The 24,267-nt window shown below is 37.6% G+C and overlaps 1 protein-coding gene across 1 annotated transcript in view; it reads left to right on the top strand.

The window, feature by feature from the left end:
• Nucleotides 1–24,267, top strand: part of CFAP47 (cilia and flagella associated protein 47) — a 281,902-nt gene that overhangs the window by 75,727 nt on the left and 181,908 nt on the right. Inside the window, 1 exon segment of the mRNA XM_079910450.1 lies at nucleotides 20,505–20,657. Coding sequence (XP_079766576.1) covers nucleotides 20,524–20,657 — 134 coding nt within the window. The 5' untranslated portion in view covers nucleotides 20,505–20,523.

Genomic DNA, 24,267 nt, shown 5'->3' with positions numbered 1-24,267 from the left:
ACACACCTAAGCCTTCAAGATCATAATAAGCTTTGATGGGTTCAGAGATACATATAACTAGTGTTGTGCTATATTCATAAATTCTATGCTAACATCCTGAAAATTTTTTTAATAAAATGAAGAGCTAAATAATATAAAGGGAATACTTTCAGCTCCAGTCAAATGTATTGCCTACTGGGCAAAACAGTTGAGTTTTCATTTTTGTTTTTATTTAACATGAACTGGTCAATTCCTTCTCTTGTTATAGAAATTTTTGGAAATAGTTTGTTCTCATAATAGTTATAGAAACATAAAATATCAGTGCACTTATTACTAGTTATAGAGTTCTTAAAATATGGCTATTACAATGGAGGAACTACATTTTTTATTTCATGTAATTGTACTTAATCTAAGCTTTCATTTAAATTGTCACACATGGCCAGTGGCTACCATGTAAGGACGCACAACTCTATACACTGACCCAGGAGACATGCGAGTGGCCCACAAGGAAAGGAGGGGCTTGAGTAACTTAGAGTAAACAAGCCAGTCCAGCCACAATACCAAATACAACTGCAGTTGTCCACCAGTCCTTTTGATTGTACCCAAACCTGATGTAGCGTAGGAAACGAAAGGTTACAACGAGAAATAAATCAAGTCCTTTATTGCTGATGTGTCATTTTCCTGCTACACAGGTCAACCAAGAGAGCACCCACTGGCTATTTACACTTCCACAAGAAAACAACAGACAATTTATAGCTAGCTATAAATATAATGAAGGACATCTGAAACGACTAGAAACCAGATAATCAATTTGCCTCACTGGCACAAATTTAGTGAGCAAATTCTCACAGGGTGTGCTGTCTCTGCAGAATTTTTTATGTTCTTCTCACTGTCTGGCTGAATTACACTCTTATACATGAAGTAAATCTCCCTCTAGATGCACAACAAAAAATGGAATGATTTAGAATTTTGAGTAAAAGTGTGACACTTGCCATACAAAGTATTATAAACAAACGCATTGCGTTTCTTTATTTTGTTTTTACATCTCATGTACACTTTATCCAGATATCCCAATGGTAACATTTTGGGGTGGGGTAGGGAATTCCATAAAACTTTTACTTATTTGCATTTATTTAAAATTCTATTTTGTTTAAATTTTCTTTAAAATTTAAATTTTGTGTTAAGAGATTTGTAGAGTCACATGCAATTGTAAGAAATAATACAGAGATGTCTGTGTAATATTTTCCTAGTTTTCCTCAATGGTAACATTTTGCAACACTATAATATCATGACCAGCATGTTGACATTGATATAAGGCATTGATATTATTCAGATTGCCAGTTTTACCCATATTCATTTGTGTGTGTATGTGTGTGTAAGTGTATTCAGTTCTGTATAATTCTATCACCTGTGTAGGTTCATGTATCTACCGCTACAGTCAAGATATTGAACAGTTCCAACACCACAAGGATCCCTCCTCTTGCCCTTTTAGAACCACACCCAGCTCTCTTCTGCCTTATCCCATACCTAACCACTGATATGCCCTGTATTTCTGTTATCACTTTAAACATGTTATGTAAAGGTTACATATACTATGTAACCTTTTGGAATGGATTTATTTCACTTACCATAATCCTCTGAAGATTTTTCCCAAGTTGTTGTGTGTATCAATAGTTTGTTTCTTTTCACTGTTGAGTAGTAGTCCACAGTATGGATATATCAGAGTTTATTTGCCTGTTGAAGGCATCTGGACTGTTTCTGTTACGAATAATGCTAGTATGAACATTCAGTTATTGTGTGAGCCTAAGTTTGCATTTCTCTAGGATGAATGCCTATGAATGCAATTTGTTGGTCATATGGTAGTTACATGTTTAGTTTAATAAGAAAATGCCAGACTGTTCTCTAGAGTGGCTGTACTCTTTTATATTCCCACCAGAAATTTATGAATGATTCAGTTGCTCTATTCTCACCAGCATTTTGTGTTGTCATTTTTTATTTTAGAAGGTGATGATTTAGTAATCTCATCAACCAGCTCACCAGCACATACATATGCCATTTTCCTGATATAGTTATATTGTAATTTCGTTTGGATCAATATTCTTCTTTTATATTATTATATCTCAATAAAAAATAATCATTTTTAAGTAATATTTTCATTTTCATACTAAGCTTTTCATTTTTCCAAGTAATTAATGTTATTTTTATGTTTTTAGTTTGCTTCTATGTGTTTTTCACTAATGTATTCCTCCCAAACCTCCCCTAGTTGTTTAAATAATTTCTCAATACATTAAAACTCATCAAGCATTCTATTCATTCACTCTTCTTGGAGACATCTGTTCTGTTGCCCTCTGACCTTCAATCTTCACTGGATGCTTGCTAGGTTTGTTGCATATCTGTCATCTCCCTGAGGTTTTCTATCACCACTCTCTTAAGTTGGACACCTTATTTCCTGAATACTATTTTTGTTTTCCTTGGCCTCGTTTGAGTAGAACATAATCTCTTAGTTGGTTTCCTGGGAAAAGGGCCTGTGAGGTAAAGTTAACGCCTTGATTGACAGAAAATATTATCAGTTTACCCACACATTTAATCAGTAGTTTAATTTCGTATATAATTATCTCTTAAATCTTGAAGCTGTTGCTGCAGCATTTTCTAGTATTCAATATTCTGCTAAAGAAGACCAAAGCCATTTTGATTTCTTGTTCTTTGCATGTATACTTTCCCCCCTACCACCCACTTCGGAAACTCTTGGTATTTTCTCTTTACTTCTTTTCTTTGAAATTTCCACAGTTTTACCTAGTCATAGATGTGTTTGGATCCATGGTGTTGAGAAATAATGAGACCTTTCAATCAGGAAAATCATATCCCTAAATTCCATAAAATTGTCTTGAATATGCCTTTGATTATGGCCTTTTTTGTTTTGTTTTTCCCTTCTTGGAACACCTACTATGTGGCCATTGGACATATGGATGTCTTCTAATCTTATTGTGTTTTTCTGCCCATTTTTTCCATCCCTTAGGCTTTTGAAAGTATCTTCTAGGTTAAAGATTAGCAAACTGCGGTCCATGGGTTAGCCACCCATTTTTCTAAGTAAAGTTTTATGGGAACCCAGCCACATCCATTCTGTTATAACTGCAGAGTTGAGCTGCAACAGAGACAATATGCCTTGCAGGCCTAAAATATGTAATATCTGGTTATTTAATACAAAGTTTATTGACATCTCTTCTAAGAGATTTTTTTTTCTATTTTGTCTTCCAGATATTCTATCGAATTTCTCATATCTATGTTCATATTTTCAACTTCCATTAATTCTATTTATAGCATCCTGTTCTTAAGTCATGGCTATAATATTCTCTATTATCTTTCTGAAGATATAAATAATCTCTTCTCTGTTCTTAAGATTTTATCATCCAGTATGGTCTCTCTTTCCTTTAAGTTGTTTATGCCTTATGTCTTTGGTCTCTGTAATGTTAGCACTTTTAAAATGATTATAGGAGAGCCTTGACTACTTGCTCATATTTAAGAGTGAGGCACTAAAATGCTGAAATTTCTGTACACATAGATGAATTTTGTAAATTGTGAGCTTTCCAGAATGGCAGTCTAGTAAGAGTGTTTTCTTAGGGAAATGCTGTACTCAAAGGCAATGCCCAATGGCAGTATTTCCCCTTGGAATAGTCAGATACCTTCCAGCTTTTATAAGCTTGCTGCCATGATATCCAAATGAGGTAAGAGGACTGAGAGCTTTTAACACTCTTTTTAGTACAGTACTCTGCCCTCAGCAATGCCTGGTGCCCCTCAGTTGGGAAGTCTCTGTTTTATACTGCTCTGGAAATAAATATTCAATCTTATGCCTGAATACGGGTCAGGGTCAGGAGATCTAAATCTTGTAAATCTCTAGATTTAGACAAATCAATAGATCATACTTTGTTGGCCTGTTTTATTTTACCAAATTTTTTGTTAAATATTTTTTCTCCCATATTAACATTTTTCAAAGTATTTTATCCAGGTTTTAAGCTTATAGTATGTTAAACCTGAATGATGCTACCACTACCCTCCTAAACCAGGACACATTCAATTCCAAGTATCAGAAAATTCAATGCAAGCAAAATTAAACAAAGGGCACTACTGACCAGCTATAATATAGCCCTATTTTTATACATAATCCATGTATCAAAGAAGAAATCAAAAGAGAAATTAGAAAGTATTTTGACGTTAATAAAAAAAATGTATTATACTTGTGTGATGCAGCTAAACCCCTATTTAGTGGGAAACTTATTAAATTCCTATATTAGAAAAGAAAAAAAATGTCTCAAATCAATGTCTTCAGCTTCCACTTTAAGAAACTAGAAAAAGAAAAGCTAATGAATCATAAAGTAAGCAGAAGAAAGGAAATAATATCAGAACAGAAATCAATGAAATTTAAAACAGAAAAATATTAGAGAAAACCAGTGAAACTAAAAGCTGGTTATTTGAGATGCTTAACAAAAATGATAAATTTGTATCCAGGCCGATCAGAAAAATAGAAAAGACACAAATTTCCAATGTCAAGAATGAGAAAGGTGGCATCACTACAAACTCTACAGATACTAAAATGATAAGGAGTTATTATAAACAACTTTATGCTAATAAACTCAATAACTTATATGATTCTATAAGTTCCTGAAAGACAGAAACTACCAAAGCTCACACAAGAAAAATATAACCCGAATAACCCTATATCTAGGGTTATTTGTAGTTATGGAATTTGTAGTTAAAAAGCTTCCCACAATGAAAATCCCAGGTTAACATCAGTTCCCTGGTGAATTCTCAAACATTTAAAGAAGAAATAAAACCAATATCAATAATACCAATTATGCAAGAACTCTTTCCACAAATTGAAGAGGAGGGAATTCTTCTCAACTCATTCTATGAGGTCAGCATTAATCTGTTACCGAAAACTAGAGAAAGATACCATAAGAAAGAAAATTATAGGCCTATATCTCTTAATGAACTTACTTATTCATTCTTTAGCTTTCAGGAAAACATTAATCATCTCTTTAGGGCAGCCTTTGTGATTTCTTTGACTAGTTAAATCTCCTTAATTTATCGTCTTGTAGCAACACATACCTCTTCTTCATTAGACTTATATCAAATGTATTTATTTTATGATAATATATAATTAGAATCTTTCTCTCACACTAGACTGTAAAGTTTTATTAGGGTGAGAATGTTCCTAGCCTGCTTCTGAACATTTTTTTCACAACTGTTTAGCAGAGTATCAGGCACATAGAAAGTGTTCAGTAACATTAAATATATATTTTTGAATTAATGAATGACAAGTTGTTGATGACATGCTATTGCCATCTATTATGCATAGTGGTGATCTAGGGATGTGTGTAGAATGGGATGAAGGTAGTGAATGAGCTAGGGACATAACTGGTTGGTTACCATTTTATTAATTGGGTAATTAAATTTAATATATTGAGTGCCTGGGATTTCTTTGGTGGTATTGATTGCATATGTTTTCTGATATAAGTAACAGAAATCCATACTAACAGGGTCTTAAACAAGTGTGGGTTTTCTCAAGGAACATGAACTCTGGAGTAGGCCATGCTGGCATTGATTCATCTGCTAAACTATCCCATCAAAGATTCATGCAATTTCTATCTTTCTGCTTTCCCATACTTAGTGTATTCATCTTTTTTCGTTATGCTTGTTGACTCATGGCTGAAAGACGGCTATTGCATCTTCAGCCACTGTACCCCATCTTAAGGCAGGAAGGATGAGGAAGAGTGACACCAGTCAAATTTGACCCTTTCATAAGCAAAACTTTCCCAGAGGCCTCTATATTTCTTCCAGATTTACTCTTTTTTTTTTTTTTTTTTTTTTTTTTTTTTGTGGTACGCGGGCCTCTCACTGTTGTGGCCTCTCCCGTTGCGGAGCACAGGCTCCGGATGCGCAGGCTTAGCGGCCGTGGCTCACGGGCCCAGCCGCTCCGTGGCATGTGGGATCTTCCCAGACCGGGGCACGAACCCGTGTCCCCTGCATCGGCAGGCGGACTCTCAACCACTGCGCCACCAGGGAAGCCCCCAGATTTACTCTTAAATGGTATTAACTCAAACTGGTCTCAAAGGTCAAGCCTAGATGCAAGGTAGACTGGAGAATTGATGATCTAAAGAATATGTTTGTCATAGTTGCACAGTCTATGACCAATCGTCATTCATTTACTAGGGCTTGGGAACTTTATCCCCAGGAAACTCTTCATCTAATTCTTTTTTTTTTTTAAGCAAATAAAAATTTAACAATGAAGAAGTTTGTTATCAATTAATAACTGTTTGGTAAGCAAATAACAATGTTGGCTACTTTTGCTCAGGTACTGAGTAGGGCTAAATTCCAGGGGCTTTCATAACTTTCACCTGGTTGGGTCATGGTAAGCGCAGACAAATATTTTATTCAAAAGTGGTTAGAGAAGGGAAGATAAATTCTTAACCTGGATTTGTGTGTATAAAATAAATGGCTTAAGTTACTCATGTTAATAAGTATAAAACATAATAAGTAATAATAACATATTACTACAATATGTTATCTTAACAAGCATCAAGTAAGCCTATTGTATATCATAAATAGTGGTCAAAACTTACATGTATTACATTTTATGACCTCTGTCCAACACAGTAAGACATGACATGCATAACATGTAATTCAAGGCAGGAAAATGTAGAAAAAGGTCAGTAAGATTTGAGTACTATTTCTGACCATAGTTTGGTGGGCTTGAGCTTTAATATATTAAAACCTTAAAATATCTAAGTAGGAACAAAGGCTGTTATAATCATGTTAAGTGATCAAGGGTAGTATTTTATATGTGTATATATATATATATATATATATATTTTTTTTTTTTTTTTTTTTTTTTTTTTTTTTGCGGTACGCGGGCCTCTCACTGCTGTGGCCTCTCCCGTGGCGGAGCACAGGCTCCGGACGCGCAGGCTCAGCGGCCATGGCTCACGGGCCCAGCCGCTCTGCAGCATGTGAGATCTTCCCCGACCGGGGCACGAACCCGTGTCCCCTGCATCGGCAGGCAGACTCTCAACCACTGCCCCTCCAGGGAAGCCCTATAATATATATTTTAATGCATAAGAATATGTATTAAGACTATGTATTGATATATGTATTGAGAATATACTTAAAAACATATTATGAATGCATATTATAGTGTATATATTTATAATGTATAAGAATATATTGATCTCTCCAACTGGTCTTATTCATCGGATAAGTGGCTAGCTACCTACATAGCATGATTTATGAGATTTTAATAGGATGCTCCTTCTCTACTCTGACATAGTGGTTGTCCTATGGTAGGCGGAATAATGTAGTGATTATGGAGAACAAAGTCTAGAGCCATACCATCCAGCTACCAATCCTGGCTTTGCTACTTAATAGCAGTGTGACCTGGAGCAATGTATTTAACCTCTTTGTGCTTCAGTTTCCTCTTCTGTAATATAGGGATAATAACAGTACTTCTATGGGGTTTTATGGAAGAGTAAAATAACTATTTTTTCATAAAGTACTTAAATAAATGTCTGATGCACAGTAGGTACCATATAAATATTTGTTAAAAGAAATAAAATTTAAAATTTCATTAAATAATTGGTGGCAATATTAAGGTATACAGTCAGTTATTCGGACCTCCTGGTTGTGTGCTTATCCCATTACCCACCTACAAATTGGGGTCAAATTCCAATTGAAAAAGTTGGCTTTCATAGGGTGCTAGCCTTAGAAAGAGACAGTATTTATTTCTCATTTATGTAGATTGCATTTGGACTATATTAGTGACTTGCCAAGAACACTAATTTCCTCAACTGATTGCGTTCATCTGCAACATCTCATTAAATAAGAATTAAAAGAATGTAGTGAACTCTCTTCCATGTCCTCCCAATACAACGGACATTTAAGTGGAATAACTCTTTCAGTCCACTGAAATCAAACTTATTAAAATGTTGTGGATAATCACCTTACTTATTCCCTAGATGTGAATTTAGGGTCTGAGAGGACCCCGGTTCTATAGGCCTTTAAGTTTATGTCTATGGCTGAAAAATTCCATAAGGGGACAGAGGAGGTGAAGGGAGGGCGATCTGGGAATCTCAGGAGGATCATTAGCTAAAGACATATGACATGACATATATACTCTTTTTAAAGGATAACGAAACCAATGAAAATTTATATCAAAATTATCTTAGTGCATGTGCATGCATTCACACACACACCCCAAAAAGAACCCAGTTCCCAGAACATAGCCACTTGTTTAATGTGGAGTAAGAACCTAAGCTAAGACAATTTCCTGTAAAAGTATCTCTTCTCCAGCTTTTTTTCAGAATTGACAAGTATACTGCCTCCTATGCTCCCAAACAATGTCTTAGTTTCTTTTCCTAAGGTCTTGCTTCCATTCCTCTTGTCAAGGTTGAGTATAACTCCAAGAGAGAACAGCTGGTGTGTACTGTACCTACTCTGAAGACCTGAAGGAGGAACATTGCCATAGGTGATATTTGGAATATTTAACTGTGGTACAGAAAGTTTACCAATCAATCAGAATGGATGCCAGTTGGAATGAACCCCCTATGGGTACGTGAAGACTGAAGTTTAGTTCCAGATAAATTAATTCCCAGCAGCACAAAGGAGATCCAGGCTGTGTTTTTAACTAGACTCTACTGAAACCTTATTGTTAGTGGAGATTGCTTTCCTGATTTCTTAAAAGAAGCCACTTTTAGGGCCCCAAGAACTGGTCTTGTTCTTAAGCTTCAGCCTCATTCCCTCAGGTCTTCACACAGGGTGCTGGCTCCGCTCTCACACATGGGATTCTCCAGGAAGCCTCACCCATGTGGGAGGCCAGGTGTATCTGTTCTTTGGCCCTACAGAAAGATGTAAATTCTTCCCTCTCTGCTGTCAGAACTCACCTCCTCCTCTATACTAGGATTATAAATGTTTAAGTACATCTCACTCTTCAGTGGGATGTGGCTTGGCCCATTCATGGGTTGACCAGGTCAGTCACAATGATCAACAACGCATTTCCAAAAATCTGGCTTATTCAGCTTTAAATGAAACCATGTGCGGAACATCAACAGTTCAGAACATGATGTCCTGTGGCAAATGAAGTGAAGTAACTTGTCAGAAGATTCCCTTCATCATGAGGAGAGAGAACATGAAGTCTGATAATATCAAATTGCTATTAATGTGTCTAAACTCTTCCTTTCAATTTCTGTACTTATCATGGACCAGGAACAAAATGTTCATGGACTGAGGCCCTTCCATGGACCATACTTTGAAATGCACTACTCAAATATCTTTATCTCTAATCAAATAGTTGGATAAGAGCACACACACACACATACAAGTTTCCCAATAATGAACAATTTTTCAGGTAAAGGACTGATTATAGGGGAAAAATTCCATTTTAGGAGGGGCAGATCCACCTAATTCCCATCACTAAATAAAGAAATTAACATCTCAGTTTGAAGAAGGATTATTTCACTGGTTCAGAAATTCCCTGCAAAGAGGCTTTCCAATCTATTTTCATATTGTGGCACACATAGAAAGTACTATCTGTAAGTCACTTTGAGATGTGATACCCTGAATAAAAGCATTCTTGTCAGTGGGTAATTCGACTCCCTCTCCTCTCCCCTCTTCTCTTTCTCTTTGTGTGTGTACATATGGACATGCAACACATACACACACACATATGTTTCTGTGGAACACTGGAGATTGAGTGAGAACTAAATTTTAAAACTTCTGAACCCAGAAACATCTTTCTCTTTTTCTCTTTTTCCAGCAGCTTTTCTCTTATCAGAAATTTTAAAATTATTTTACTTAACATGTATCATAGGATCCCTTCACATTACATCAAGAAAGTCTTGGTATCATAATTTCTTTTTTTATTTTATTAATATAAAAAAATGTCTGTCATTTGTGAAAACTGCATGTAACTCTGGTAGCAAGAGAGATTATTGAAGGTTAAGCTAAAAAAGCAAGGGTAATAAGGAGGAGAAGGGGGAGTGGGAGGGTTGGGGAGATGAGGAAGGAGAGACAAAATAAGAAAACTTTCAAAAGCTCCTTCATGGGGGTGGGAGGACAGAGGAGAGAGTTTCTGCTATATGCTTACAGGGTTGAAAAAGGTAGTTTATACAACATTGACTTATATGATGGATACACTACAAGTTATATTTTCTCCAACTATTTAACAGGAACAGAACTTCCTTTTCTCACCCTCACCTCCCCATGCCTGCCCCAAAGTTGTAATTGCTGGAATTCCTGGCAGACTTTAGTCTCAAATGGTTCCTTTTATTTATACATATTTTTAATATTTATTTATTTGGCTGGGCTGGGACTTAGTTGCAGCCTGCGGGATCTTTGTTGTGGCATATGGGATCCTTTAGTTGCGGCATGTGAACTCTTTTTTTTTTTTTTTAACATCTTTATTGGGGTATAATTGCTTTACAATGGTGTGTTAGTTTCTGCTTTATAACAAAGTGAATCAGTCATACATAAACATATGTTCCCATATGTCTTCCCTCTTGCGTCTCCCTCCCTCCCACCCTCCCTATCCCACCCCTCCAGGCTGTCACAAAGCACCAAGCCAATATCACTGTGCCATGCAGCTGCTTCCCACTAGCTATCTACCTTACTAGTTTGTTAGTGTGTATATGTCCATGACTCTCTCTCGCCCTGTCACAGCTCACCCTTCCCCCCTCCCCATACCCTCAAGTCCGTTCTCTAGGAGGTCTGTGTCTTTATTCCTGCCTTACCCCTAGGTTCTTCATGACATTTTTTTTTTCTTAAATTCCATATATATGTGTTAGCATACGGTATTTGTCTTTTCCTTTCTGACTCACTTCACTCTGTATGACAGACTCTAGGTCTATCCACCTCATTACAAATAGCTCAATTTCGTTTCTTTTTATGGCTGCGTAATATTCCATTGTATATATGTGCCACATCTTCTTTATCCATTCATCCGATGATGGGCACTTAGGTTGTTTCCATCTCCGGGCTATTGTAGATAGAGCTGCAATGAACATTTTGGTACATGACTCTTTTTGAATTTTGGTTTTCTCAGGGTATATGCCCAGTAGTGGGATTGCTGGGTCATATGGTAGTTCTATTTGTACTTTTTTAAGGAACCTCCATACTGTTCTCCATAGTGGCTGAACCAATTCACATTCCCACCGGCAGTGCAAGAGGGTTCCCTTTTCTCCACACCCTCTCCAGCATTTATTGTTTCTAGATTTTTTGATGATGGCCATTCTGACTGGTGTGAGATGATATCTCATTGTAGTTTTGATTTGCATTTCTCTAATGATTAATGATGTTGAGCATTCTTTCATGTGTTTGTTGGCAGTCTGTATATCTTCTTTGGAGAAATGTCTATTTAGGTCTTCTGCCCATTTTTGGATTGGGTTGTGTGTTTTTTTGTTATTGAGCTGCATGAGCTGCTTGTAAATTTTGGAGATTAATCCTTTGTCGGTTGCTTCATTTGCAAATATTTTCTCCCATTCTGAGGGTTGTCTTTTGGTCTTGTTTATGGTTTCCTTTGCTGTGCAAAAGCTTTGAAGTTTCATTAGGTCCCATTTGTTTATTTTTGTTTTTATTTCCATTACTCTAGGAGGTGGGTCAGAAAGGATCTTGCTGTGATTTATGTCATAGAGTGTTCTGCCTATGTTTTCCTCTAAGAGTTTGATAGTTTCTGGCCTTACATTTAGGTCTTTAATCCATTTTGAGCTTATTTTTGTGTATGGTGTTAGGGAGCGATCTAATCTCATACTTTTACATGTAGCTGTCCAGTTTTCCCAGCACCACTTATTGAAGAGGCTGTCCTTTCTCCACTGTACATTCCTGCCTCCTTTATCAAAGATAAGGTGTCCATATGTGCGTGGGTTTATCTCTGGGCTTTCTATCCTGTTCCATTGATCTATCTTTCTGTTTTTGTGCCAGTACCATACCGTCTTGATAACTGTAGCTTTGTAGTATAGTCTGAAGTCAGGGAGCCTGATTCCTCCACTTCCTTTTTTCGTTCTCAAGATTGCTTTGGCTATTCGGGGTCTTTTGTGTTTCCATACAAATTGTGAAGTTTTTTGTTCTAGTTCTGTGAAAAATGCCAGTGGTAGTTTGATAGGGATTGCATTGAATCTGTAGATTGCTTTGGGTAGTAGAGTCATTTTCACAATGTTGATTCTTCCAATCCAAGAACATGGTATATCTCTCCATCTATTTGTATCATCTTTAATTTCTCTCATCAGTGTCTTATAATTTTCTGCATACAGGTCTTTTGTCTCCTTAGGTAGGTTTATTCCTAGATATTTTATTCTTTTTGTTACAATGGTAAATGGAAGTGTTTTCTTGATTTCACTTTCAGATTTTTCATCATTAGTATATAGGAATGCCAGAGATTTCTGTGCATTAATTTTGTATCCTGCCACTTTACCAAATTCATTGATTAGCTCTAGTAGTTTTCTGGTAGCATCTTTAGGATTCTCTATGTATAGGATCATGTCATCTGCAAACAGTGACAGCTTTACTTCTTCTTTTCCGATTTGGATTCCTTTTATTTCCTTTTCTTCTCTGATTGCTGTGGCTAAAACTTCCAAAACTATGTTGCATAAGAGTGGTGAGAGTGGGCAACCTTGTCTTGTTCCTGATCTTAGTGGAAATGCTTTCAGTTTTTCAGTATTGAGGATGATGTTTGCTGTGGGCTTGTCATATATGGCCTTTATTATGTTGAGGAAAGTTCCCTCTATGCCTACTTTCTGCAGGGTTTTTATCATAAATGGGTGTTGAATTTTGTCAAAAGCTTTCTCTGCATCCATTGAGATGATCATATGGTTTTTCTCCTTCAGTTTGTTAATATGGTGTATCACATTGATAGATTTGCGTATATTGAAGAATCCTTGCATTCCTGGAATAAACCCCACTTGATCATGGTGTATCATCCTTTTAATGTGCTGTTGGATTCTGTTTGCTAGTATTCTGTTGAGGATTTTTGCATCTATGTTCATTAGTGATATTGGCCTGTAGTTTTCTTTCTTTGTGACATCCTTGTCTGGTTTTGGTATCAAGGTGATGGTGGCCTCGTAGAAGGAGTTTGGGAGTGTTCCTCCCTCTGCTATATTTTGGAAGAGTTTGAGAAGGATAGGTGTTAGCTCTTCTCTAAATGTTTGATAGAATTCGCCTGTGAAGCCCTCTGGTCCTGGGCTTTTGTTTGTTGGAAGATTTTTAATCACAGTTTCAATTTCAGTGCTTGTGATTGGTCTCTTCATATTTTCTATTTCTTCCTGATTCAGTCTTGGCAGGTTGTGCATTTCTAAGAATTTGTCCATTTCTTCCAGGTTGTCCATTTTATTGGCATAGAGTTGCTTGTAGTAATCTCTCATGATCTTTTTTATTTCTGCAGTGTCAGTTGTTACCTCTCCTTTTTCATTTCTAATTCTATTGATTTGAGTCTTCTCCCTTTTTTTCTTGATGAGTCTGGCTAGTGGTTTATCTATTTTGTTTACCTTCTCAAAGAACCAGCTTTTAGTTTTATTGATCTTTGCTATTGTTTCCTTCATTTCTTTTTCATTTATTTCTGATCTGATTTTTATGATTTCTTTCCTTCTGCTAACTTTGGGGGTGTTTTGTTCTTCTTTCTCTAATTGCTTGAGGTGCAAGGTTAGGTTGTTTATTCGAGATGTTTCCTGTTTCTTAAGGTGGGCTTATATTGCTATAAACTTCCCCCTTAGAACTGCTTTTGCTGCATCCCATAGGTTTTGGGTCGTTGTGTCTCCATTGTCATTTGTTTCTAGGTATTTTTTGATTTCCTCTTTGATTTCTTCAGTGATCACTTTGTTATTAAGTAGTGTATTGTTTAGCCTCCATATGTTTGTATTTTTTACAGATCTTTTCTTGTAATTGATATCTAGTCTCATGGCGTTGTGGTCAGAAAAGATACTTGATACAATTTCAATTTTCTTAAATTTACCAAGGCTTGATTTGTGACCCAGGATATGATCTATCCTGGAGAATGTTCCATGAGCACTTGAGAAAAATGTGTATTCTGTTGTTTTTGGATGGAGTGTCCTATAAATATCAATTAAGTCCATCTTGTTTAATGTATCATTTAAAGCTTGTGTTTCCTTATTTATTTTCATTTTGGATGATCTGTCCATTGGTGAAAGTGGGGTGTTGAAGACCCCTACTATGAATGTGTTACTGTCGATTTCCCCTTTTATGGCTGTTAGTATTTGCCTTATGTATTGAGGTGCTCCTATGTTGGGTGCATAAATATTTACAATTGTTATATCTTCTTCTTGAATCGATCCCTTGATCATTATGTAGTGTCCTTCTTTGTCTCTTTTAATAGTCCTTATTTTAAAGTCTATTTTGTCTGATATGAGAATTGCTACTCCAGCTTTCTTTTGGTTTCCATTTGCATGGAATATCTTTTTCCATCCCCTTACTTTCAGTCTGTATGTGTCTCTAGGTCTGAAGTGGGTCTCTTGTAGACAGCATATATAAGGGTCTTGTTTTTGTATCCATTCAGCTAATCTGTGTCTTTTGGTGGGAGCATTTAGTCCATTTACATTTAAGGTAATTATCGATATCTATGTTCCTATTCCCATTTTCTAAATTGTTTTGGGCTCATTATTATAGGTCTTTTCCTTCTCTTGTGTTTCTTGCGTAGAGAAGATCCTTTAGCATTTGTTGTAAAGCTGGTTTGGTGGTGCTGAACTCTCTCAGCTTTTGCTTGTCTGTAAAGGTTTTAATTTCTCCATCAAATCTGAATGAGATCCTTGCTGCGTAGAGTAGTCTTGGCTGCAGGTTTTTCTCCTTCATCACTTTCAGTATGTCCTGCCACTCCCTTCTGGCTTGTAGGGTTTCTGCTGAGAGATCAGCTGTTAACCTTATGGGGATTCCCTTATGTGTTATTTGTTGTTTTTCCCTTGCTGCTTTTAATATGCTTTCTTTGTATTTAATTTTTGACAGTTTGATTAATATGTGTCTTGGCATATTTCTCCTTGTATTTATCCTGTATGGGACTCTCTGTGCTTCCTGGACTTGATTAACTATTTCCTTTCCCATATTAGGCTCATTTTCAACTATAATCTCTTCAAATATTTTCTCATTCCCTTTCTTTTTCTCTTCTTCTTCTGGAACCCCTATAATTCGAGTGTTGGTGCGTTTAATGTTGTCCCAGAGGTCTCTGAGACTGTCCTCAGTTCTTTTCTTTCTTTTTTCTTTATTCTGCTCTGCAGTAGTTATTTCCACTATTTTATCTTCCAGGTCACTTATCCGTTCTTCTGCCTCAGTTATTCTGCTATTGATCCCATCTAGAGTACTTTTAATTTCATTTATTGTGTTGTTCATCGTTGCTTGTTTCATCTTTATTTCTTCTAGGTCCTTGTTGACTGTTTCTTGCATTTTGTCCATTCTGTTTCCAAGATTTCGGATCATCCTTACTATCATTATTCTGAATTCTTTTTCAGGTAGACTGGCTATTTCCTCTTCATTTGTTAGGTCTGGTGCATTTTTATCTTGCTCCTTTATCTGCTGTGTGTTTTTCTGTCTTCTCATTTTGCTTATCTTACTGTGTTTGGGGTCTCCTTTTTGCAGACTGCAAGATCATAGTTCCCGCTGTTTTTGATGTCTGTCTCCAGTGGCTAAGGTTGGTTCAGTGGGTTGTGTAGGCTTCCTGGTGGAGGGGACTAGTGCCTGTGTTGTGGTGGATGAGGCTGGATCTTGTCTCTCTAGTGGGCAGGTTGACGTCTGGTGGTGTGTTTTGGGGTGTCTGTGGCCTTATTATGATTTTAGGCAGCCTCTCTGCTAATGGGTGTGGTTGTTTTCCTGTTTTGCTAGTTGTTTGGCATAGGTTGTCCAGCACTGTGGCTTGCTGGTCGTTGAGTGAAGCTGGGTGCTGGTGTTAAGATGGAGGTCTCTGGGAGATTTTCACTGTTTGATATTATGTGGAGTTGGGAGGTCTCTTGTTGACCAGTGTCGTGAAGTTGGCTCTCCTACCTCAGAGGAAGAGCCCTGACTCCTGGCTGGAGCACCAAGAGCCTTTCATCCACACGGCTCAGAATAAAAGGGAGAAAAAGTAGAGGGAATTAGTAGAAGTATGAGGAAAGAAAGAAGGAAAGGAGAGAAGGAAGGAAGGAAGGAAGAAAGAAAGAAAGAAGCAAAGAAGGAAAGAAGGCAAGAAGGAAAGAAAGGAGGGAGGGAGGGAGGAAGGAAGGAGGGAAAGAAGGAAAAAAGACAGAAAGAAAGAAGATACAGTAAAAATAAAATAAAGTATAATAAAGTTATTGAATTAAAAAATTCTTATTTAGAAAAAAAAAGGGACAGATAGAACCTTAGGACAAATGTTGGAAGCAAAGCTATACAAACTCTTACACAGAAGCATACACGTACACCCTCACTAAAAGAGGTAAAGGGGGAAAAATCATAAATCTTGCTGTCAGAGACCACCTCCTCAATTTGTGATGATTCGTTGTCTAAAGGAGGGAAGGAAGGAAGGAAAGAAAGAAAGAAAGAACGAAGGTAAAGTATAATAACGTTATTAAAATTAAAATTGATCATTAAGAAAAAAATTTTTTAAAAAACCATGGACGGATAGAACCCTACGACAAATGGTGGAAGCAAGACTATACAGACAAGATCTCACACAGAAGCATACACATACACATTCACACAAAGAGGAAAAGGGAAAAAAAATCATAGATCTTGCTTCTGAAGTCCACTTCCTTAATTTGGGATGATTGGTTGTCTATTCAGGTATTCCACAGATGCAGGGTATATCAAGTTGATTGTGGAGATTTAATCCGCTGCTTCTGAGGCTGCTGGGAGAGATTTCCCTTTCTCTTTTTTGTTCTCACAGCTCACAGGGGCTCAGCTTTGGATTTGGCCCTGCCTCTAAGTGTAGGTCGCTGGAGGGCGTCTGTTTTTTGCTCAGACAGGACGGGGTTAAAGGAGCCGCTGATTCAGGGGCTCTGACGCACTCAGGCCGGTGGGGAGGGAGGGGCACGGAGTGCGGGGCAGGCCTGCGGCGGCAATGTCCGGCGTGACTTTGCACCAGCCTGAGGCCCGCCGTGAGTTCTCTCGGGGAAGTTGTCCCTGGATCTCGGGAACCTGGCAGTGGCGGGCTGCACAGGCTCCGGGGAAGAGGGGTGTGGATAGTGACCTGTGCTCGCACACAGGCCCCTTGGTGGCGGCAGCAGCAGCCTTAGCGTCTCCCGCCCGTCTCTGGGGTTCACGCTTTTAGCCGCGCTTCGCGCCCGTCTCTGGAGTTCCTTTAAGCAGTGTTCTTAATCCCCTCTCCTCACGCACCAGGAAACAAAGAGGGAAGAAAAAGTCTCTTGCCTCTTCGGCAGGTGCAGACTTTTCCCCCGACTCCCTCCCGGCTCGCCGTGGTGCACTAACCCCTTCAGGCTATGTTCAAGGTGCCAACCCCAATCCTCTCCCTGTTCTCCGTCCGAAACCGAAACCCGAGCCTCAGAGCCTCAGCTCGCAGCCCTGCCCGCCCCGGCAGGTGAGCAGACAAGCCTCTCGGGCTGGTGAGTGCCGGTAGGCACCGATCCTCTGTGCGGGAATCTCCCCGCTTTGCCCTCCGCACCCGTTGCTGTGCTCTCCTCCGCGGCTTCGAAGCTCCCCCCTCCGCCTCCCGCAGTCTCCGCCCGCGAAGGGGCTTCCTAGTGTGTGGAAACTTTTCCTCCTTTCCAGCTCCCTCCCACTGGTGCAGGTGCCGTCCCTATTCTTTTGTCTCTGTTTTTTCTTTCTTTTTTTTTTTTTTTTCTTTTGCCCTACCCAGGTACGTGGGGAGTTTCTTGCCTTTGGGGACGTCTGAGGTCTTCTGCCAGCCTTCAGTAGGTGTTCTGTAGGAGTTGCTCCACGTATAGATGTATTTCTGGTGTATCTGTGGGGAGGAAGGTGATCTCCGCGTCTTACTCTTCCGCCATCTTCAAGGTCCCCCCAGAATCATTCTTTATTGATTTTTGTGTGTACAAGTTTTAACAATAGTGATGTGTTTATTTTGTAATAAAAGTGTACATCACAGGACTATTAACTACTCTTTAAATCAAGAAGTACCTGATTACTCCAAACACTGTAAAATTCGGGGAAAAGTTTATTATTTCATTAACTCACTACATATTTATTGAACAATTGAATGTGTATCTGAAAATATTTTCTTTTAAAACTCAGGCTGGAAGCAGATCCCAGATGTGGGCAAACACTAGTTTATGGATGTCCAGGAGGCACTTGGATGGGTGGTTTTTATGCAGTCAGAAGAAAAATAATATAATTAGTTTTACTGTGGTTTTTATTTAGACCACAGGTCTTGACATTGGCAAGAGAATGGCCAGACAGGTTTACTAGTTAGAGGCCAAGGCCATGAGTTCAATATGTGTTGCAAGATCATGATATGCACTCCTGGTCCTTCACAGGCATAAAGGGAATTAGGGAAGGGATAGATTAGCAAAAAGTATATTAACTGTCTTGGAGGAAGAAAGAGAAAATAAAAACGGTGCTACGTAAAGGGCATTGTCATCATCACTATTGTAATTATTTAGGAAATGATTCTCTTAACACACAGCAGTGCTTGTTTTCCACCCCGTTTTCCAAGATCCTGCCTTGCCTATGTATTGAGTACCCACTATGTGCCATATGCAGTGCTAATGCCACCTACTGTGGGTTGCTGTTAGAAAATTAAGACACAGTCTTTATCTTCAGTGTTTTGCTGACTTGTGTGGTCTTTGGTTCTGTCAGGCCAGTCTTGTAATCGTCCTCTTACCCCCATGGGTCAGACTTCCTTTTCTTTTGACCCATGTTTTCATTCCTTCCTCCTGCAAGAATCACCGCCTTCCAAATCCCACCTATCTTTTAGGGTCAAAGTGAGTTCTCATTTTCTGAAACAAGTCTTCTCTTATATTATCTCCAAATTATTTCTCCCCTACTGGATACTAATTGCATTTACAGACATTCATTATAGCTTGGACTTGAATCCAGATGGCTCCTGGTAACTGTTACTTTCACCTCAATGGTCAGTTCATAAGCTCCTAAGAGAAGGGGTGGTGCCTTACACACCTTTGCAGACCACTCAGAGTGCTGAGAAACTTGTGGTTTGGGCACATGCTGCTGAAGTACTAGTTGCCCTTCTTATTTAAAGGAAGACGGTCAAACCTGTTATGTGGACTTCCAGCACCCAAAGACCTATGTGGGGAATAATCTATTCCTTGTTTTCTTACTGTTTGGTGATGGATGGGGGTTGAGAGTTGGGCTGTGGTAGTTATGAGATGTCAGAATCATTGTTTGCTGGAAGTATGATGCTTTCAGACCAGTGGTATCAACACATCACTCCAGTTCTCTGTAGCTCTCATTGCTGGAAAGCCCTGCTTAGACTCAGTCTGACATTAAAAGCCCTGAATAATTAATTTCAACTTGACCTCCATTGTTACTCATGGAAGCTCTTTGCCCAGCAAGGCTAGCTTATTAGCTGCCTGCTGAGAGATTATTTTGCTTATTCTTTTCTCTGCGTGTGCCTGAGATATTCCCGCCTCCATAGGGAGCACCTTTCTTGCTTCTTCTCTACCTTTTACATCCATCCTCTAAGCCTGGGTTGAGTGTACTCCTTCTTAGCCCACAGTAATCATGTTCTCTCATGGATTTTCATGATACTTATGTCTGCATCACTCATATGACACTTGATTAGTCCCTGGCTTACATTATTTAATTTTCAAGGGGTATATAGTCTGCTTCTTTAAAGAGATTATATACTCAGGAGATTCTTTCTAGTTGTGGGGAAAGAGCTTAGTTTTAGAGTCAGACAGATGTGTGTTTTGAGTCCTCACTGACACAGTGACCTTAGGTATTAATTGCACCTACAGGTCCCAGTTTCTCATCTCTACACTGGGATCCTTAATATCAGCCTTACAGGGCTGTAGAAGTGTATTAAGTGAGCTAATAGACATCGAATGCTTTACCTACCAGACGTACTCAACACAAAGCAGTTCTTCTCTTCCCCCTTCAGATTTTTCCTGGAGTCTAGCAAATGTTTTTCAAGAACAAAAGTTCTTTTTCCTCATTGGTCTATTCCTTTTTATATTTCCTCCAAGTTATGAAGTCCAAGTCCTTATGCAGAAAGTATATAAAATGATGTATGTATTTATGATTGTATGTATGTTTATATTGTGTATGTATTTAGACTGAGTAACATTTTCATTAGATTGCTCTTCCCTTTTTTTCTGTATTCTAGTACCTCATACTTCTAAAGGAGCCCACAAGCATTTACATATTTCTTGACTGACTGCATTTTCAGTTTCAGTTTGTGTACCATTAAAAGCATATCTGAAGCATCTAGAATCTGATAGGTATAGATATGGTCATTAAGTCTTTGCCTTTAGGGCAGGAATATTGCCTATGTCTTGATATATCTCTTGAAACAATGTATACTCCTAACTACAGTTGCTCATACTATTTTCTTATTAGGACTTAAGATGTATAATTTGATTTTTTTTTTCCTCCCACTGAAGTTCAAACTGATTTTGACCAATGTGGATTAAAGCACTTGCTTCTGGCCTTCAGACGACAGCTATGGTGGAATATCATCCTGATAAGAATGAAGACACCTTTGACCAACTTCTTATTTCAGTAGGAAATAAAACAATAGAGATCCCTCTAATTGGGTATGTGTTCTTCATATTTCATGCTAATATTTTGAGCACTCTTCAAACATTAAGGGTCATAGTAATATTTGGTATTTTCTATGACTAATAGGGCTTTTTGTATCTACAGTTTCCTTACAACTGAACTTAAAGAACAAATTTTTAGCAAATTGTAGTGTTCAAAACAAATGGAAGACTAGTTTTCCATTATTTTTTTATTAAAATCATTAAAAAATGTCCAACAATTGCATGTTTTCTTTTTTTCCTCTTGAACTCGCACCCTATTTTATTTCCACCATATTTTCTGTACCTTTTGATAGCAAGATTTATTAAAGAATGCTATTTTTGCTGTCTCTACAATCTTACTTTCCATTCTCACTCCAGCAAACTCCAGAGGGGCTGTTTTCCCCAGCTTTCCAGTGAAGTAGCTCTCGCATATTGCCAGTCTGTTGGTACCTCCTTTGCCTTTATCTTACTCCATTTCTCAGAAGCATTAGACACAATTAACCATTACTGCCTTCGTGGGCCACTTTATTCTCTTGATTTCCTTGCTACTACACCTCTTCAATGATTGTTCCTTCTTATCCTATGTTATTTTTTTTAATTGAAATACAATTGACATATAACATTGTGTAAGTTGAAGGTGTACATGTTGATGTGATACATTTATATATTGCAATATATTACTACCATAGGGTTGGCTAACACCAGTATCACATTACATAGTCATCATTTCTTTCCTGTGGTGGGAACAATTAAGATCTAGTCTGTTAGCAACTTTGAAGTTTATAATACATTTTTTTTTTATATATAATACATTTTTGTTGCCTATGATCACTATGCTGTATGTTAGCTCTCTGGGACTTATTTATCTACTAGTTCCCAGTTTGTACCCTTAAACAGTATCTCTCCAATTCTCCTACCCTCCAGCCTCTGGTAACCACCCTTCTACTTTCTGTTTTTATGATGGATGTATTCCTAAATGAATTATTGTGAACCCATATTCACATTTTAATTTAATTTTAAATTATTGTCATATTTACTTCACAGAATTTTAAATAATGCAGATGTTTGGCTTCAAAAAATCAAAATGGTGTTTTTTTGAGATTGGCTGAAAAATATGGACTGATATAATGAATATAATACAGAACTAAGTAACTGGTTTGCAGATTAACTTTAATACAAATAATTTTTTTTTAATACAAATAATTTATTTGACCAGGACATTGTGCTTTTCATTTTATATTGAAATAAGTATAGTTCTGTTCATTATAAAATTACCCGTTAGAGCTGCTGTTAAAATTTTTGTTTTTTTTTCACATACATACATGCATGATCCTTCTTTTCCCCAGCAAAATATGATTCCATAGGTGTTATTCTTTTGTCTCTGTTTATCCGGCACCAGCAGAATTAATATTAGAATATTAATATTTAACATTAATATTGGTATTAGATATGTCTTTTTATAATTTCCCTTGCATTTTTTAATTTTCATAAACTAAATTTAGATGTGCAATTATTTGGGTTCTCAGTGTTGTTGAGAAGTTCTGCTTTCTCTCAACATCCCATTCTGCATAGGAATCAAACAGCTGACACATGTTAGGAAAGGAATAAGCTACTCCTTTGCATCATTGGAAGGTATTTATTTAGCTATCAGAGCATCCCCGAGTTTGGAGACCACTGGTACTTGGCATGAGTGTGTTGGTCATTCCCCTCTCCAGAATTTCCTTCAACTCTGATCCTTAGTCAGGGTTCAACTGGTAACTCATCTTGCAGAAGGCATTTGGAGTCAAGAGGCACTTCTTCTGATAGGTGGCTAGATACTTTATTGTCCTCAGAGGTCAACTGTCTTGACGTGTTGTGGTGCATATGGGGCCAGAAAATGTTTTTTATACAAGGAGAAGAGAAACCAGTAGGAAAGCCAGAGAAACTGTTATATATTGCCATTTTACCACACCCTTACTGCTAAGGTTAAACCATATATATGTGTATGCATGTATGTACATGTATATGTGTGTGTATGTGTGAAGATTCTTAAGAAATTCTTCTTAAGATACTTTTCCACATCTAGCTAGAGAAAAAGTTTGAAAAAACGTTCAGCTTCACATCTTATGTTGTTTGTGTAACTGGTTCCTCTTTTAGATCCTGTAAACTATTAATGCAATTATGTATACACATATAAATATATTGTAAGGAGATGTACAAGGTCATTGATCTTTTCCTGTCACAAAATTACAATCTCTATGAGAAGAACATGGGTATTTCTTAGACTATGCAGCATAAGTAGGACATTCCTGGCTGATCTCTGGAATGTCTGTACCTATCCAGTAATACACAAACACATATAAACACAGATCCCAGAAAGAAGGCCCAGACCACCAATGTATAGGCAGTATTTGTAAATGTTTTGTTCAGGTATTTTTATTTATGAATTTTAGTGTGTTTGTATGTATATATGATTGTATGTATGTATGCATTTATGCTTTGGAGGTTGTATCCTAAGTGGAGTAAATTACTTAATTCATGTGTCTGGCACATAATCTTAGGACTCAATAAAGATTAGTTATTACTATATTTATTACTGATGCTGTTGTTATCGTTGTTAGGTTTCTAAGGTAATGTACTTGAAGTCTAACAAAATGGATTCAAGTTTAAGTTCCCCAACGTTATATCCAGATAATTCCTTAGATAAATCATTTAAGCTTTTTAAGTCTTTGGCTTTTCATCTGTAACCTAGGAGCCGTAATATTTACCTACCTTTCAGGAAATTTGTTAATATCAAACAGGATAATATACTTAATGGTGCTTTATAAACTATAAATTATTATCCAGATATAATATATATGTGTATATATATATCATTATGAGATGTGTATTTAGGATTAGAATGGATTTTTTAAATGCTTATGAAAACATGCTACAGATACGCTACAGTGAGTCCTTTAAATTGGCGACACACATGGAAAATCAATTGTATCCTTTTGTTCTTAGGCCTTGTTTTAGTCCCCAAGCGATATTTTATAGTATCATAGCTCCTTTTATTTCATCAGATTTGGACCATCCAAACTAGTTTACTTTGTTCAGATAACTTGCACCCTTTTGGGGTTGGGGGGGGGCAAAAGAATGTATTATAGGCTTAGTAGGAGATTCCAAAACAGAGTTCCAAATATATTTTGAGCTACAAAAATATTGAGATGTGTGGGTAACCTCTCAAGGTGAGTACTTGGGAAGGCATACCATGTACTTATGCATAAAGTCTGATTTCTTTATTTAAAATGTTCTCATTATCTTTTTTTCATGTCTTTATTTTACAGTTTGTTTTACTGACAGATGTGCCACCAGCAGACCTATAAGGAAACTGAAATATCTTTTTAGGAGTTAAGGTAAAAATATCTATATATGTCCCCCTGTGGATTTGACCATGAGGTTATAGTTGTTAAAATTCATCATATGGGGCTTCCCTGGTGGGGCAGTGGTTGAGAGTGTGCCTGCCGATGCAGGGGACACGGGTTCGTGCCCCGGTCTGGGAAGATCCCACATGCCGCGGAGCGGCTGGGCCCGTGAGCCATGGCCGCTGAGCCTGCGCGTCCGGAGCCTGTGCTCCGCAATGGGAGAGGCCACAACAGTGAGA

The sequence above is a fragment of the Stenella coeruleoalba genome, assembly GCF_951394435.1.
Source record: "Stenella coeruleoalba genome assembly, chromosome: X".
Taxonomy (NCBI): domain Eukaryota; kingdom Metazoa; phylum Chordata; class Mammalia; order Artiodactyla; family Delphinidae; genus Stenella; species Stenella coeruleoalba.
Note: the sequence above shows the minus strand (reverse complement) of the source record. Positions and strands in the feature narration are given on the sequence as shown.